Source organism: Rattus norvegicus, chromosome 1 (genome assembly GCF_021556685.1).
Source record: "Rattus norvegicus strain SHRSP/BbbUtx chromosome 1, alternate assembly SHRSP_T2T, whole genome shotgun sequence".
Taxonomy (NCBI): Eukaryota; Metazoa; Chordata; class Mammalia; order Rodentia; family Muridae; genus Rattus; species Rattus norvegicus.
The window spans coordinates 194,805,249-194,820,000 of NC_141534.1; the positions used below are offsets into that span (position 1 = coordinate 194,805,249).

Here is a 14,752-nt window from a genome sequence, read left to right on the forward strand (position 1 = left end):
AATCTTTTTTCTTTTCTTTTCTTTCTTCTTCTTCGTTTTTCAGTTAAAATCTGGAGCAACGGGGAGGGGGCGCAGTGCACCAGTGCATGTGGAGGTCAGAGGACAACGTGCACTTTCCTTCCACCACATGGGTTCCTTGGATAGAACTCAGGTTGTCAAGCTTGGCGACAACCACCTTTCCCCACCGAGGCATATCATTGGCCCGATTCTCTATGTCTAATGATTTGTATGCTTTTCTTTAAAACTGACAGCACTCAAGAGACAAGACGATGCGTGTTTAAATTTTTATCTCTTAACTTCTGCTTTAATGTGAGACGCTAATACATAATGAATTAATAAAAACCCCGATAGCCCTCGCTTTAGTGGACTAAAGACTCTGGGTACTCACCTCTATAAAGGAAAATCTGCCTACAACATAAAATCCCTGGATTATGGCTCTAGGGCCTGGGACCCTTGGAACATGGCCCCACCAAGATGGAGGCAGGGTTTTATTCTTCAGTCCCTCCCTGGGCATGGCCTTTGCAAAGCTGGCAGCCAGTCTTTGTTTCTCTACCTTTGTCTCCGCCTGTCGTCCTTTGTTCTGTCTCCCGCCTGTTTCTCTCCAGGATCTCTGCCTCTTAGGGCCCCTGACTCCACTTGGGTGACTCGACGTTTCTTATCTGTTTCTATATCTCTTTGTCTCTGGTACTCAGTTTCTTGGTCCTGTCCCTGCGCATCGTCTCTCGCCGACAGTGCCCTGACTCGTGGCTCTCAGGCTAGAACTTGGCAGGCTCCTGCTCGACCTGCGTGCCCCCAGCCCCGCCCCGCCCCCACTCCGAGCTGTGCTTTGTTTCCCCCGCCTCGGCGCCCCGCCCCGCCCGCCGGCTCTCCGTTTCCCTTTGTCTGCTTCGGTCTCTCCCACTTCATCCCTAGGCTCTTTCCCCGTTGTCCCACGCGGGCAGTCGGACCCCGCCGCGCCAGTTGACCAGCCGAGGAGGCACGCCACTAACGCCGCAGGGCACGGCTAGAACTGGTGCTGGCCGCCGCTGCCACCGCCGCCGAGCCCCCGGCTCCTCCGGGTCCTAGAGCGGTTCGCCGAGGCCCGTGCTTCCGCTTCCCGTCCCGCCCCGCGGCGCCCGGGACGTGGGCCGAGCCCCCTCCCGGCGTGGCGTGGAGCCCGTACCCGAGCCGCTGGCTGCTGGGTCCCTGTTGTACTGCAGGGAACAGGGCAGCGGGTGCCCTCGGAGTCACCAGGGCCGCGTCCCGGTCGTGGGCGGACGGTGCAGCGCGCTACACAGCCCTGGGGCGCCGAGCTTCGCGGCGCAGCGGACTTGGAGCGGCCGAGAGCCAGCGGCACAGGTGAGGGCGGCGGGCGGCGCCGCGCTGATAGGTAATGGATGCTTGGGGACTCCGGAAAGTCGGACGTGGGCGAAGGGACGCGGGCGCCAAATCCGAAGGGAAGAAGCCAACGTTTCTGAGCACCTACTGTGTGCCAGGCCGTGAGGGGCATCCTCCCTAACGCTCTCCCCTCCCCCTTCACTCAGCCCTACTGCAGGCCTCCAGGCTCAATTGTGGTAACCTCCGGTGCTCTTTCCTCAGCGTCGTTCTGCAGCCAGTCTGGTATAATCCAGCTCTAATACTGGCTCCCTTCTCAAAACCTTCCTTAGCTTTCTTATTTTTATTATTTAAAAGCTTTTGTGAACCTAGTGTTAAGTACAGACCTTGTGTGCGCAGACTAGTCTCAGTATCCTTTTCCAAATACCCGCGATCCTTCCCTTAGTTTTGTTTTTGCTGCAGAGTAATGCCGGTCCTTGACTTCTTATCGCTTGCCTCTTGTGACAGCAGGGTTGCTCGGAATCCACAGTTAGAATCATTGCTACTTTGTCTTTTCTCCTACACCCCATATCTGTATATCTGTAGGGAAGTAAGTACATACAAGATCGTTGAAGTTACTGGGACAGAATAGAGTCAGTGGGGTGGAGAATTCAGAGTGGGCAGCAGAGTAAGACAGTCTCAAAAACTGGAGAAAAAAAACACGGAAATTCAATCAAAAAACCACATACAAGGTTTTCTAAATAGAGATACTGTAATATAACACAGGCTTGGGTAGATAGGAATTAGAAGCTTGGTCATTTTCTAACTTTCATGTGGTGGTGGCACATGTCTTTAATCCTAGCACTCAGGAAGCAGAGGCAGGTCCACCTCTATGAGTTCTAGGTCATCCTGGTCTACAGAGTTCCAGGACAGTCTCTCTACACAGAAAAACCCTGTTTTTGGAGAAAAAGAAAAAAATTGCTTTAATTCTCTTTGTTTCCATGAGTGTAAAACAAAGAGACTAATATTACTACTAGGACTTTGAAGGTCCCTTATTGTTTTGTTTACTGATTATTGGTTAAAAACTGTAAGCCAGGATGCTGGTGCATACCTAGTGTCCCAGGACTTGGTAGGCTCAGAAAACTTTGAGACAGGTTGTTACTATGTAGCTGACCTTGAAGTCAGATCCACTTGCCTCTGCCTCCCCAGTGTTGTGATTAAAAGCATGTGCCATGGCGTGGGGCAGGACTGAGAGTTGAAGGCCAGCCTGGGCAAGTTATCAACGCCCCTGTCTCAGCTGAGGATTGCAGCACAGCAGTACATAGGAGGAGTGGGAGACAGATAATCGTGCTCCTAAGTTCAGCTCCTAAGTTCAGCGGAGGGAGAAAATTCAGGAGGTCATGCATCATTAAAGAAGTCTTACTGAGGAAGTTACTGGAGGTTGCCACTAGGGGTAGTGCTCCAAAGGCAATAAAAGGAAAGGTGAGGTTGAGCCAAAGGGTGAGATTTATAATTCTGTTTTCTTTCTCTCATTCTAGGATCTGAGAATATGGAGGCTTCTCCAGTGGATGAGTTTGAACATACACCACAGGAGAGGGATGGCCCAGAGTTCAAGGAAGAGGAGCAGTTAGGCCCGGGTCATGAAGTAGGAAATGCTTCTCTAAAACCTGAAGGCATTCAGAGCTGGGATGACTTATGGGTCCGCAGAGAGGGTCTTGGAAAGCATCAGCCTCGAGATGCAGTTCCCCGGGTCCTGGGAGAACCCAGATGGGGACAGGGCAGTAATGACCGAGCTGCGGTGTGTGGTGAGTGTGGCAAGAGCTTCAGGCAGATGTCCGATTTGGTAAAACACCAGAGGACTCACACAGGGGAGAAGCCCTACAAGTGTGGTGTCTGTGGCAAGGGCTTTGGGGATAGCTCAGCCCGAATCAAACATCAACGAACTCACACTGGTGAGAAGCCCTATAGGGTTCGGCCACCAGCCCCAGGTCCTCCCAAGATGCCTCGGTCTCGGATTCCTGCTGGTGAACGCCCCACTATCTGTGGTGAATGTGGCAAGAGCTTTCGGCAGAGCTCTGACCTGGTAAAACACCAGCGGACACACACAGGAGAGAAGCCCTACAAGTGTGGCATCTGTGGCAAGGGCTTTGGTGACAGTTCTGCCCGAATAAAGCACCAGCGAACACACAGAGGGGACCAGCTCCCCCGGCCAGTGGTTCCCCGACGGCAGCCCTCTCAGGCAGCTCCAGAAGCTACACACAGACCTAAGGCCCAGGACAAGCCATATATCTGCACTGACTGTGGCAAGAGGTTTGTGCTAAGCTGCAGCCTACTGAGCCACCAACGCAGTCACTTAGGACCCAAACCCTTCGGGTGTGATGTATGTGGAAAGGAGTTTGCACGGGGCTCGGACCTGGTGAAGCATCTGCGGGTACACACGGGTGAGAAGCCCTACCTGTGCCCTGAGTGTGGCAAGGGCTTTGCTGACAGTTCTGCCCGTGTGAAGCACCTCCGCACCCACAGTGGCCAGAGGCCTCACGCCTGCCCAGAATGTAACCGCAGCTTTAGCCTCAGCTCCACTCTCCTCCGGCACCGCCTCACCCACATGGAGCCCCAGGACTTTAGTTTCTCAGCCTACCCAGTAGCCCCGCTCATCCCTAGCCCACCTCCACCTCCTCTTGGCACTAGCCCCTCACTGACGCCTCGAAGCCCCTCACAGTCCAGCGATGGGCCTTTCGGCCTGCCTGGCTTGGAACCAGAGCCTGGGGGCCCGCAGGCTGGGGAACCACCCCCACCACTGGCAGGTGACAAGCCCCACAAGTGTCCTGAGTGTGGCAAAGGTTTCCGCCGAAGCTCTGATCTGGTGAAACACCATCGTGTTCACACAGGGGAGAAACCTTACCTCTGTCCTGAGTGTGGCAAGGGTTTTGCTGACAGTTCTGCCCGAGTCAAGCACCTCCGTACCCACCAGGGCGAGCGCACTAGACCACCACCACCACCTACTCTCCTGCGGCCTCATAATCCACCTGGTTCTGTACCCATAGTCCCTCAGTCTCGAGTGCAGGGCCAGCCCTCTGGACCCAGCCAGCTTCATGTGTGTGGCTTCTGTGGGAAAGAGTTCCCCCGGAGCTCAGATTTAGTCAAACACAGGCGTACACATACTGGGGAGAAGCCATACAAATGTGCCGAGTGTGGCAAGGGCTTCGGTGACAGCTCTGCTCGGATAAAGCACCAGCGTGGGCATCTGGCCTTAAGGCCCTTTGGGGTAGGGGATGGTCTGCCAATGCCCCTTCAGGAGGAGTCACCAGCAGGAATGGAGTGACGGGGAGGGTAGGGAGGATAGAAGCCCAGGGTTACGGTGCGGGGGTGAGGAGGACGTGAGTAGCTAGAAACAGATTAGAGACTACATAACTTTCATGCTCAGGAAACTGTGTTAGGTGTTGGGACCTTGCCAGTATGAGCTGTGTCACAGCTTCTAGCACAGATTAGGCCCTTGATTGTTGTAAAATTGATAAGCTGGCCTCAATTCTAAAATCCTACTGCCTCCTGTTAAGAACACACCCCTCAGCTGGACAGATTTGTGTCCAAACTTTAGTTCTAGAATTCAAGAGGCAAAGGCAGGCAGCTCTCTTGAATTCATGGCCAGGCTGATCTAGAGAGTTCCAGGTAGGCCAGAACTTCATGGTGAAACAGAAAACAAAAACCTTGATCCTCCAACCTCAGTCTGGGAGAACAGATTGTTGGAATTTTAGGTGTCAAGACAAGGCAGAGGCATCTTGACGCCCCTGAGGGTGAGGTATTGCTGTGGAGAAAGCAGTTTTCACCTCTGCTGTGGGTCACAGGACATGGTTTTATCCAAGAAGGGCACTTTGGGAAAGAGCTTATACCTGTATGCTTTTGCGGGTCCTTCCCACTCAGACACTGGGACACTGATGAAACAAGAGCCAGCAGGAGCACTCAGATTCCCGTCTGGATGCAAAGCCTAGGTCATCTTGGACATCTGCAAAGACAGCCTGCTGAGCAAGAGCAGGGCCAGTGCAGGCCAGAGAAGCTTCAAATCTCCACGGCTAAGTGTTTGTCTGTCTCCTTATTAATAAATAGCCCCGTGTCTGAGGTTTGCTGTGCGTGAATGTATATATGTGGTGTACGTGGGTGAGTACAAAGTCCAGGAGGCTGAAATAGGTATAGAGGCTGCCATAGGCAAAGCCCTCAGCCATGATATTTAAATGGGTCCCATGCCTTAAGTCTGTTAAATAAAAGAGATTGTCTTAGACAACTAAGCTGCTTTCATTGGAAGGTGTCAGGGGTCATACCTGTAGTCCCAAAATTTAGGAGGATGAGGCAGAAGGATCACTGGGGTCTGAGACAGGCTGGGTAGTCTTCAGGTCTGTCAACTGATTCCCTAATCCAAGGTCTGGTCACCCATAAGAACCTAGCTACAATATGGACCCTTGAAAAGGTTGTAAGGTAGGTGCCAAGGAGGGAGGACCAGTGACTGGGAAGCGGGAGACTGGTGATCAGTGAGCCTGGCAAAGCGATGCTAATTCATCAGCAAGGGATGTTGGGAGACCCCAGACCTTTAAAAAGTCAACTATTTCCCCAGAAGTGGAGCTTCCTCAGGAGCAGGAAGCAGGTTCCTGTCTAGGCAAGGAAAGGAGCGACCTAATTGGCCAATAGCAGAAATCATTAGCTCCAGTCATCTTATTTGGCAAGTTCGTGCCAGACCTGGTTACTCAGCTAATTGTTCAGGAAGTCACAGGAGTTCTCCCCAGAAATCAGGCCCTTGAGAAGCTGAATGCATCCCTGAAATCCTGGAACTTTGTCCCAGGGGCCTTAGAGACTTGTGTATGTCAGTGCATGGGCATCCTGTTGGCCCTGAATGGAGCCCTTTGAGGGACTTTAGGAAGGTTCTCCCTGATGCTTTGTCTCCTTTCTCTAACCCCAGTGAACTTTGTGAATTTCTGTTAGGCCGTGCCACTTGACTGTTCCACTGAAAACTTGCTGCTTACACACTGTGTAAAGCACAACTCCTGGGCCAGATGGGTGGCTCAGTGCTGAAGAGGACCTGTCTGTCTCCAGCACCCATACAGTGGCTTACACACCAGCCGTAGCTCCATTCGGGACCTGGCACCCTCAATTCTGTTGCACCAGACATGCACGTGGTGTGTGTAGATACATGCAAACATACACACAAAATTTTGAAATATTTCTTTTTAAAAGATGGAAACCTATGCTAATTCCAAAGACTAGAGGAGGAAGACCATCAACCCAGATCACCGTGGCCAAATTCAAGCAAGCAAAGCTTTTATTTGTGTACATGGGTTGCCTCCCCCTAAGGCAGGATATGAGGAAGACGAGGTTTCATAGTTCAGGAGTTAGGGGTTTCCAAATGGAGGATTTGGCAGGTAAATGGGTGGGGTCACAGAAGCATTACAGAAGCATAAGAAGTCCTTAAGGACCTCTTGAACCAAAGAAACAAGGTGGTCATAGGTGTCCTACAACCTTTTGAAACAGGCATGATTGCCCTTCCTGGAACAGGCAGCACAGAACCATTTGTAGTTAAGGTTACAGGTGAAGCAGCTGAATCCTTGAAAAACAGGTTTAATCAAAAGCAGGAATGGATCTAGTTGGTCTTCACTATAAAATGACTTTTAAGCCTAAAGTGGAGGCAGGGTAGTAGTCATAACTCCAGGTAGTCATAACAACCTTTTGAAACAAAGGTAGGGTTCCAAAATGGTGATAAGCAATTTTTTTTGCAACAAAGACATAGTTGCCATTTCCTGGAACAGGCAGTGCAGAACCATTTGTAGTTAAGGTTACAGGTGGCCCAGTCCTTGGAAAACAGATTTAATCATAATCAGGAATGAGCCTAGTTTTGTCTTTACAATGGCTTTCAAGCCTAGGATGGAGGCAGCTGGTTCATCAACGCCCGTTAGCCTTAGGCCTTCCACTTACATCGCTTTTTACAGAGTAAAAGGCTGAGAATTCAGCTGAGACAGTTAAAACTCAGACTTAGAGATTTGAAGAGGACTGATCCAAAACAACTGAGATAAACAGCCCACTGTGTCCTGTCTTGTGGATTTTTAAGTTTTAAGGAAGATTCTGAGGTGGAAGGTGTATTATATTTATGGGTGTAAGACGTCTCCCTCTCCCTTCCCTAGGATGAGTCATGTTGGGGTTCAGGAGTCCCTCCAGAGTAACTTGGATTCCAGAGATGAGCCACCACGCCCAATCTTCAAATTTCTGTTCTCAGTCCTATCAGGAGCTGATGCCCACAAACCACACGGACACTGACCTCAAAGACAGGGATGGTAGGTTGAACGCACACCCTCAAACTGATTTTTCTCTCTCAACTTACAAAGGCTAAAACTGCAAAACCCACAATGGGTCCATATGCAGGTGCAGGAAGGGCTACCCAGTGGTCAGCTCTGACTCAAGCCACTTTAGACAGAAGAGTTCATATGGACCTTTGATTTGATGGGTCCTACGTAAAGCTTTGTGGAATCCCTCAAGGTTAACAACCTCATACAGAACATAACAGATACGTGATCAGCACAACCTTGCTGTGAGTTTTTTCTCTGTGTCAATGACTGGCAGGCATATTACAGCAGCAATATGAAATAGTTGGCAGGCATGGAACAAAATGGCTGCAGCTCTGCTGGGGAGGGGACAAGCCTCAACAGATCAGATCCTTTTAGGTTATTTCTTTCCACGTTACTCTTGAAAAGCCCACAAACAGGGAGGGGGGAGGAATCAAAGCCACAGTAATGAAGAGAGTCTTTGAGAAGGCAGACCTTCCTTGGTGCACATGGATGGCAAAGTGGTGTAGGGCTATAGTTTCTTATAAACCAAACCCTAACTGCCACTTTAAGAATATTTAACTAGAGTTGGAAAGAGGGCTCAATCGATAAGAGCATTTACAGCTCTTGCCGAAGATTTGGTTTGGTTCCCTGCACCCATATGATGGCTCACAACCATCTGTTACTCCAGCTCCAGATCTGATGTCTCTCCTAACTTCGTGGAGCTCCTGCAGGAATGTGGCACACAAACATGTATTCAGGTGTGCACAGATACACATTAAAAAAAAAAAAAAAAAAAAAAAAAGACGGGTTGGGATTTAGCTCAATGGTAGAGCGCTTGCCTAGGAAGCGCAAGGCCCTGGGTTCGCTCCCCAGCTCTGAAAAAGAGAAAAAGAAAAAAAGAAAAAAAAAGACATTTTAAGAAGCTGGAGTGGGATTGGAGAGATAGCTCAGCGGTTAAGAGCACTGACTGCTCTTCCAGAGGTCCTGAGTTCAATTCCCAGCAACCACATGGTGGCTCACAACCATCTGTAATGAGATCTGATGCCCTTCTCTGGTGTGTCTGAAGAGAGCAACAGTGTACGTATATAGAATAAATAAATCTTGGGCTGGGGATTTAGCTCAGTGGTAGAGCGCTTACCTAGGAAGCGCAAGGCCCTGGGTTCGGTCCCCAGCTCCAAAAAAAAAGAACCAAAAAAAAAAAAAAAAAATAAATAAATCTTTAAAAAAAAAAAAAAAAGCCAGAGGGCTAGCTGATCTGTCGGAGGCACAGAGTTTGGTTCCCAGCACCCATGTGCATGTGCATTCCTCACAATTGCTCTAGAGTCCGCCTCAGGAGGTCAGACATCTTCTTTCAGCCTATTTGGGCATCTGCAAGCATGAGGGCACACATAGACATGTATCTTTTTAAACAATAACCTTAAAGCATCTAACTGCAAAGGAGGTTCTGACCATCAGAAGGCAGTTCCAAGCCTCTTCTGCTACCTCATGCCCTGCTCCCCTACCCAGTCTGTTTAGTCCTCCAACTCTTTCCTTTTGAAATGGAAGTTTTTATCTTTTGCCCAGGCGGCTTTGAACTCAGGATCCTCTGGAGTAGCTTGGATTCCAGATGTGAGCCACCACATCTAACTTCAAATTTCTGTTCCCAGTTCTATCTGGAGCTGATACCCATGGGAGGGAGTCACTAGACACTATTGGTAGTATCAGAAGTGTGTCTTATGAACACAAACTGTCCTCTCTGCTTTTATCTTCCTGCCCTCTATTTTTCTTTTTTTAATTTTCTTTTTAAAGATTTTATTTATGTATATGAGTACACTGTTGCTGTCTTTGTGCACACCAGAAGAGGGCATCAGATCCCATTACAGATGGTTGTGAGCCACCATGTGGTGGTTGGGATTTGAACTCAGGACCTCTGGAAGAGCAGTCAGTACTCTTAACTGCTGAGCCATCCATCTCTCCAGCTCCTTTACTATTTTTTCTTTCTTTTTTTTTCTTTCTTTTTTTTTTTGGGGGGGGGGGAGCTGGGGACCGAATCCAGGGCCTTGCGCTTGCTAGGCAAGCACTCTACATCTGAGCTAAATACCCAACCCCTTACTATTTTTTTATTAAAAAAAAATTATATAGACTCTCACTACGCAAGCCTGCCTGGCCTTCAACTTACAAAAATCCACCTGCTTCTGCCTTCCCTATGCTGAGTGGCACCATGCTCATTAAAAATAGAGTGATAGGCAAGATAGTACGGTAATATTGTGAGTGGATTTGACCTTGGGCTATTTCCACCCACACTACCAGTTGTCGGAAAGGTTTCCTTACTGTATAATTTAGGCAAATCAGTCCTCTCTGAACTATCTTGAAGCGCGTATGTAAAGTGAGGCCGTGATCCTTTGTGCTGAGCAAATGTGCAAGTGTGTAAAACAGTAAACTTACAAGAACAGGTACCCAAGCCAGGCGTGGCAAGTCCTGCCTATACCTCGGGATTGAGGGTGGGAGTGCAGAACTAGAACTAGGTTTACATCTAGTGAGCCTTTGACTCAAGTCAGAAAAAACACACGGTAAACGAAAGCGACAGATTGGGCGGTGGTGGAGCTGGGCCGCAAGCGGGCAAACAGCAAGCTGCCAGGAAGGCCAGTGGACGGGAAGGCGACGCGAGAAAGAACGAAGAAGGAAAAAGGAGGGGAAAGAAGAGAGGAGGCGACAGGGCCCACTCTCCAGGCCGGGCGCCAGCGAGAGGCCCAGACCCGCGGGAGCGCACGTGGCCAACGCGGGCACAGCAATCTCGGTGGGGCGTCGAGACCCAGCAGCGGCGGAGTCCGACTGAGGGTGGTTAGAACTTGGTTGCGGGGCCTTGAAGGCCGGGTTAGGCATCTTCTGTTCGTTAGGAGTTTCCGGGTCGCCGATACCTCAGAGTCCCGGCTCCCCCTCCCGGGGCGGTTAGGCACAGAAGCCCAGGCCTCAGGCCTCTCCCCTAGGGGCGTGGCCAGATGCTCTAGCCAATGAATGGCCGCCCCTGGGGCCCCGCCCCGCCCCCGCCTCCGGAGCCGCGGCCTTCGCAGAGCACCCAACCGCCCCTCGCCCAGGCCCGGGGCCGCACGAGCACCGAACCTCGGGCTGGTGAGTGCGCACTCCACCCCAGGGCTTCAGCTCCAGCGGGCCTTCAGCCGGTCCCTTAGCGCTCGGGTCGCCGACCCAGGCTCCGGGGAGTGACTCAGCGCGAGGAGGGTGGCAACTCGCGGGAGCTGGAGATTCGAACTGTTCAGGGCCCTGAATGTCGGGATGAGTGGGGTGAACGGGTGTCTTCCGAGCTGGGCCCTGGGCAGTGCCGTAGCGTGGGGCTGGGTTAGGGTGGATGGGAGAGGACTAGACTCCGAGCCTGGGCAGGGCGGGGGAAGCCACGGCTGCACCGCCTTGTCTGGGCCGGGGCCACAGTGGGGGTGGGGGTGGGGGTGGGGGGCGGGTCCTGAGCCTCTGATCCAGCGCCCCGCCTCAGGACACCAAGATGCCTGGCGAACAGCAGGCAGAGGAGGAGGAGGAGGAAGAGATGCAGGAGGAGATGGTGCTGCTGGTGAAGGGTGAGGAGGAGGAGGGTGAGGAGAAGTATGAGGTGGTGAAACTCAAGAGCCCTGTGGACAACAAGGAGGTACGTGTTATACCCTGATCCCACCCCCACCCTCGAACCTGTACTAGGTTCACGGTCCCTCAGATAGAAGTCAGAAATCCTGCCCCCCCCCCCCCCCCCCCGTCTTCTCCTGGATCCGAGATCTAGAAACTCAGAATTGGCCTATCCTTGTGCCCTCTGCCCTCCGACCTGATTGGATAGACGTTTGGCCCACCGTGAAAGCCAGACACCATGCTGAGTCCTGCTTGAGGCACTGTGCCACTTGAGTGGTTTCAGTCTCTATGCAGCTTGACGTCTGTAAACTCACAATCCTGTATCCTGAGTCCAGATATAGGAGTAGCAAAGGCCAGAGGTCAGGGAAGACGAGGTCAGGCGACAATAACAACAGCTACCTTATGCATAGTTTACCGTGTGCCTGATGCTATTCCAAGCACCTCAGTCTAGTTTGTAGGTAGTATTCACTCCATTTTATAGGTGAGGAACTGAGTCTTAAGACATTTGGTAACTGACCTAAGTGACTGCCCCAGACAGAAAGAATGGCTTTGTCAGTCGGGAGCTATGGGACAGCAATTCTCTCATACTGCTGCACAGCTCCAGGCAGGTTGGTTGGCAGACCATGCTGGAACCTGGGTTTTCTTCTGAAGGTTTTCAGGACATCAGAATGAATTAGAGCCTGCCTTTTGAGACCTTAACTTTCACCAGCTATTTTACTTCCCAGAGCTGTCAGAACCCTGGACCGTCCCTGTGTCGTGTCAGTAGACTTGAGTTCAGTCGGAGGGTTCTGGCTGCCTTGGGTTTTAGGGCCTACACCTCAGGGGATTAAAGTCTAGCTCCCCCTAGTGGACTTGATGAGTTGTTGGGAAAGGAGACCTTGCTAGGCCTCTTGCACTCTTAACTGTGAAGTACTATTCTTCTCAGCCTTCTTGTCTTGTCATCTTCACCCAGCTTGACTTTCAGACCCTGTGTACCCTTTGGTTTGAACACTAAGGACCTAGTGCTCTAGAGCTTAATTAAGATGGACTTCCATTCCCATCACCTCCCTGTCAGCTGACAACGTTTTGGCCTTCTTAATTCTTCTTGCAGTACTAAGGATCAGACCAAGGCTTTATGTACGATAGCCAAGCCTTTTCTATTGAGACAGGGTCTCAGCCAAGCTGCCCATGTGGGCCTAGAACTTATTCTATGGTTCAGGCAGGCTGTCCTTTGACCTTGGCCTTCCTATTAATTGAGTGGGTCTCAGGCTTGAGCAAAGCCACTTGGCTTCGTATCGTCTCTGTGCCTCAGTTTCCTCATTCGTCAAAGGCCAGCATAGCAGCACTTCCTCTTGGAGATGTAAGGATTGAGTGAGTTAGAGCTATGCCTTGCACATAGCAGTGTGTAAGTACTTCCATTTTGTCTTTGTCCCTGTGGGTTTGTGGTATATGTGAATATGTGAACCTACCTGTTCTGAAGCTGGGCAGGGACAGCAGGCACCCGCTCCAGTACTGTCCACCTTCTTCCCTTGCCAGGCTCTCTCAGTGAGGGCATTCAGTGTGGACCTTGAAGGTTTGTGTGGGGAGGGAGGTGGCTGGTAGAGGTGAGGAAGGGCAGGCAAGAGCCAAGGCTCACAGAAGGTAATGCTAGAAGATTTTGTTGGGGCCAGAGTGTGAAAGGCTGTTAAGCAGGACAGGGTAGCAATTTGGGCATACTGTGTTCTGTCTTGTGACACAGGAAGTCTTAAGCCAACTGATAAAAATGATTAGATTTTCTGTTGAAAAGAACCCGTGGTAGGGAGCCAGGGATGTATTGTCTGTAGAGCAGTTACATGCAGAAAGTGCTGGTCCCAGGGCCACATCATCAGGCATGGTGGCATAGACAGAGGCCTCAGGACGAGGGATGTAGAGGAAGGAAGATTAGGAATTTGGGGTAGGGACCACGGAGATGGCTCTGGAGTTAAGAGCACTTGCTGCTCTTCCAGAGGACCCAGGTTCAATTCCTAGCACCCATATGATGGCTCACAATACCTGTAACTCCAGTTCTGAGATCCAGTGCCCTCTTCTGGCCTCCAGGGACACCAAGCATATAGGCAAAATATTCACACACATCATGAATTGTTTTTATTTATTTATTTAATGTAGGAACATACCGTTGCTGTCTTTAAACACCAGAAGAGGTCATTACAGATGATTATGAACCACCATGTGGTTGCTGGGAATTGAACTCAGGACCTCTAGAAGACTAGTCAGTGCTCTTGACCACTGAGCCATTTCTCCAGCCCAGAATTTTTTTTTAAGGTCTAAGTTACCCTCAGTTATGTAGTGGGTTTGAGACCAGCTTAGGCTACATGAAACCCTGTATCAAAGATAACAACAAAACCCCCAACCAACGAAAAGCCCAACAACAACATCAGCTGTGAAGGTTGGAGGCTTGCTTTGAAGTAGCAGCAGTAAGAGAGAGAGGTGTTTGGACACCACCACTGAAACAGCTTAAACGGAGGGATAAAGAGAAGGTTCATCATGAAAGTCATCAGAGCTCTGTTGGGTCAGATTGTATAGTATCAGGTAGTGAGCAAATCCTAGCTCTACCAACTTTGCCTCAGCTTCTTCAGTAGTGAGCACAGAGTGTGCTGGCACGGTGATGATGCACACCTTTAGTGCCAGCACTCAGGAGGCAGAGACAGGACGCTGTCTGAGTTTAAGGCCAGCCTGGTCTATGCATCAAATTCTAGGACACCCAAGACTGTATAGACAGCCTCTGTCTGAGACAGACAGATGAAAGCGTCAATCTGGAATCTGAGTAAGTGGATATGGAGGAGGGTGAACCAGTGGAGGTTATAGACAGGCACAGTTGGCCCTTGGCCAACAAAATAGCACAATGACCTGCCTCGTGGCTTCCCTTATCCTCTTTTGTCCATGCACATGTTAACTATCTCAAAAGTGCCTTCCAGCCAGCATCATACTGCATTCCTGTAGGAGGACTACAAGTTCCAGGCCAGTATGGTCTACATGGCAAGTGCCTGTCTGGGTTGTGGCATCCAGTACCAGTAGATGGTGATTATTACAGCATTGACAGTGTCAACAGTGGCTGTTCTTTGTTAAGAATAGGCGTCAAGGGGCTGTGGGTATAGCTCATGGGTAAAGCTGGCCTTACTGTGTGGGTCAGTTCCCAGGCCTAGAGGAAAATGGTCTCTAGTGATGCTACACTCAGAGTGTGGAGTAGGCTTTGTCTGCCTGTAAAACTATGATCTGTCTGAACTTTCAATTATATGTATTTGAGTTTGAGTATGGGGTACAGTGATTGCCATGGTATGGGGTTATCATGGCACCTGTGGCACCCAGTGGACAACTTTCCTTCTACCAGGGTGGGTCTTAGGGATTAGACTCAAGTCATCAAACTTAGCACCAAGTGCCCTCACCAGCCTGACAGCCACCTCATGCTCAGCTTCAGAAACACGTGACCCTGAACCAAACTGTGGTTCAGCCCACAAACTTTTGTCCGCTGTGCACCTGCTCTCTCTGGCATAGCTCTTCTCACCTGCAGACCGGACGGCTTCACTTTACACTTC

General features: G+C 50.6%; 2 protein-coding genes across 3 annotated transcripts in view; both read left to right on the forward strand.

The window, feature by feature from the left end:
• Window positions 1-910: 910 nt before the first annotated feature.
• On the forward strand, window positions 911-5,417 carry Znf48 (zinc finger protein 48). The gene is made up of 2 exons (NM_001401773.1): window positions 911-1,338; window positions 2,832-5,417. Exon 2 carries the CDS (start codon window positions 2,843-2,845, stop codon window positions 4,613-4,615), a length of 1,773 nt encoding a protein of 590 aa, NP_001388702.1. The 5' UTR covers window positions 911-1,338; window positions 2,832-2,842; the 3' UTR covers window positions 4,616-5,417.
• A 4,934-nt stretch (window positions 5,418-10,351) lies between these two features.
• The window catches only part of Zfp771 (zinc finger protein 771), an 11,035-nt gene continuing 6,634 nt past the window's right edge, over window positions 10,352-14,752 (forward strand). The window contains 2 exon segments of one of the 2 annotated variants that reach the window (NM_001400761.1): window positions 10,352-10,703; window positions 11,080-11,229. In NM_001400761.1, the coding sequence (NP_001387690.1) occupies window positions 10,590-10,703; window positions 11,080-11,229 (264 nt within the window). In that variant the 5' untranslated portion in view covers window positions 10,352-10,589. 2 annotated transcript variants of the gene reach the window in all.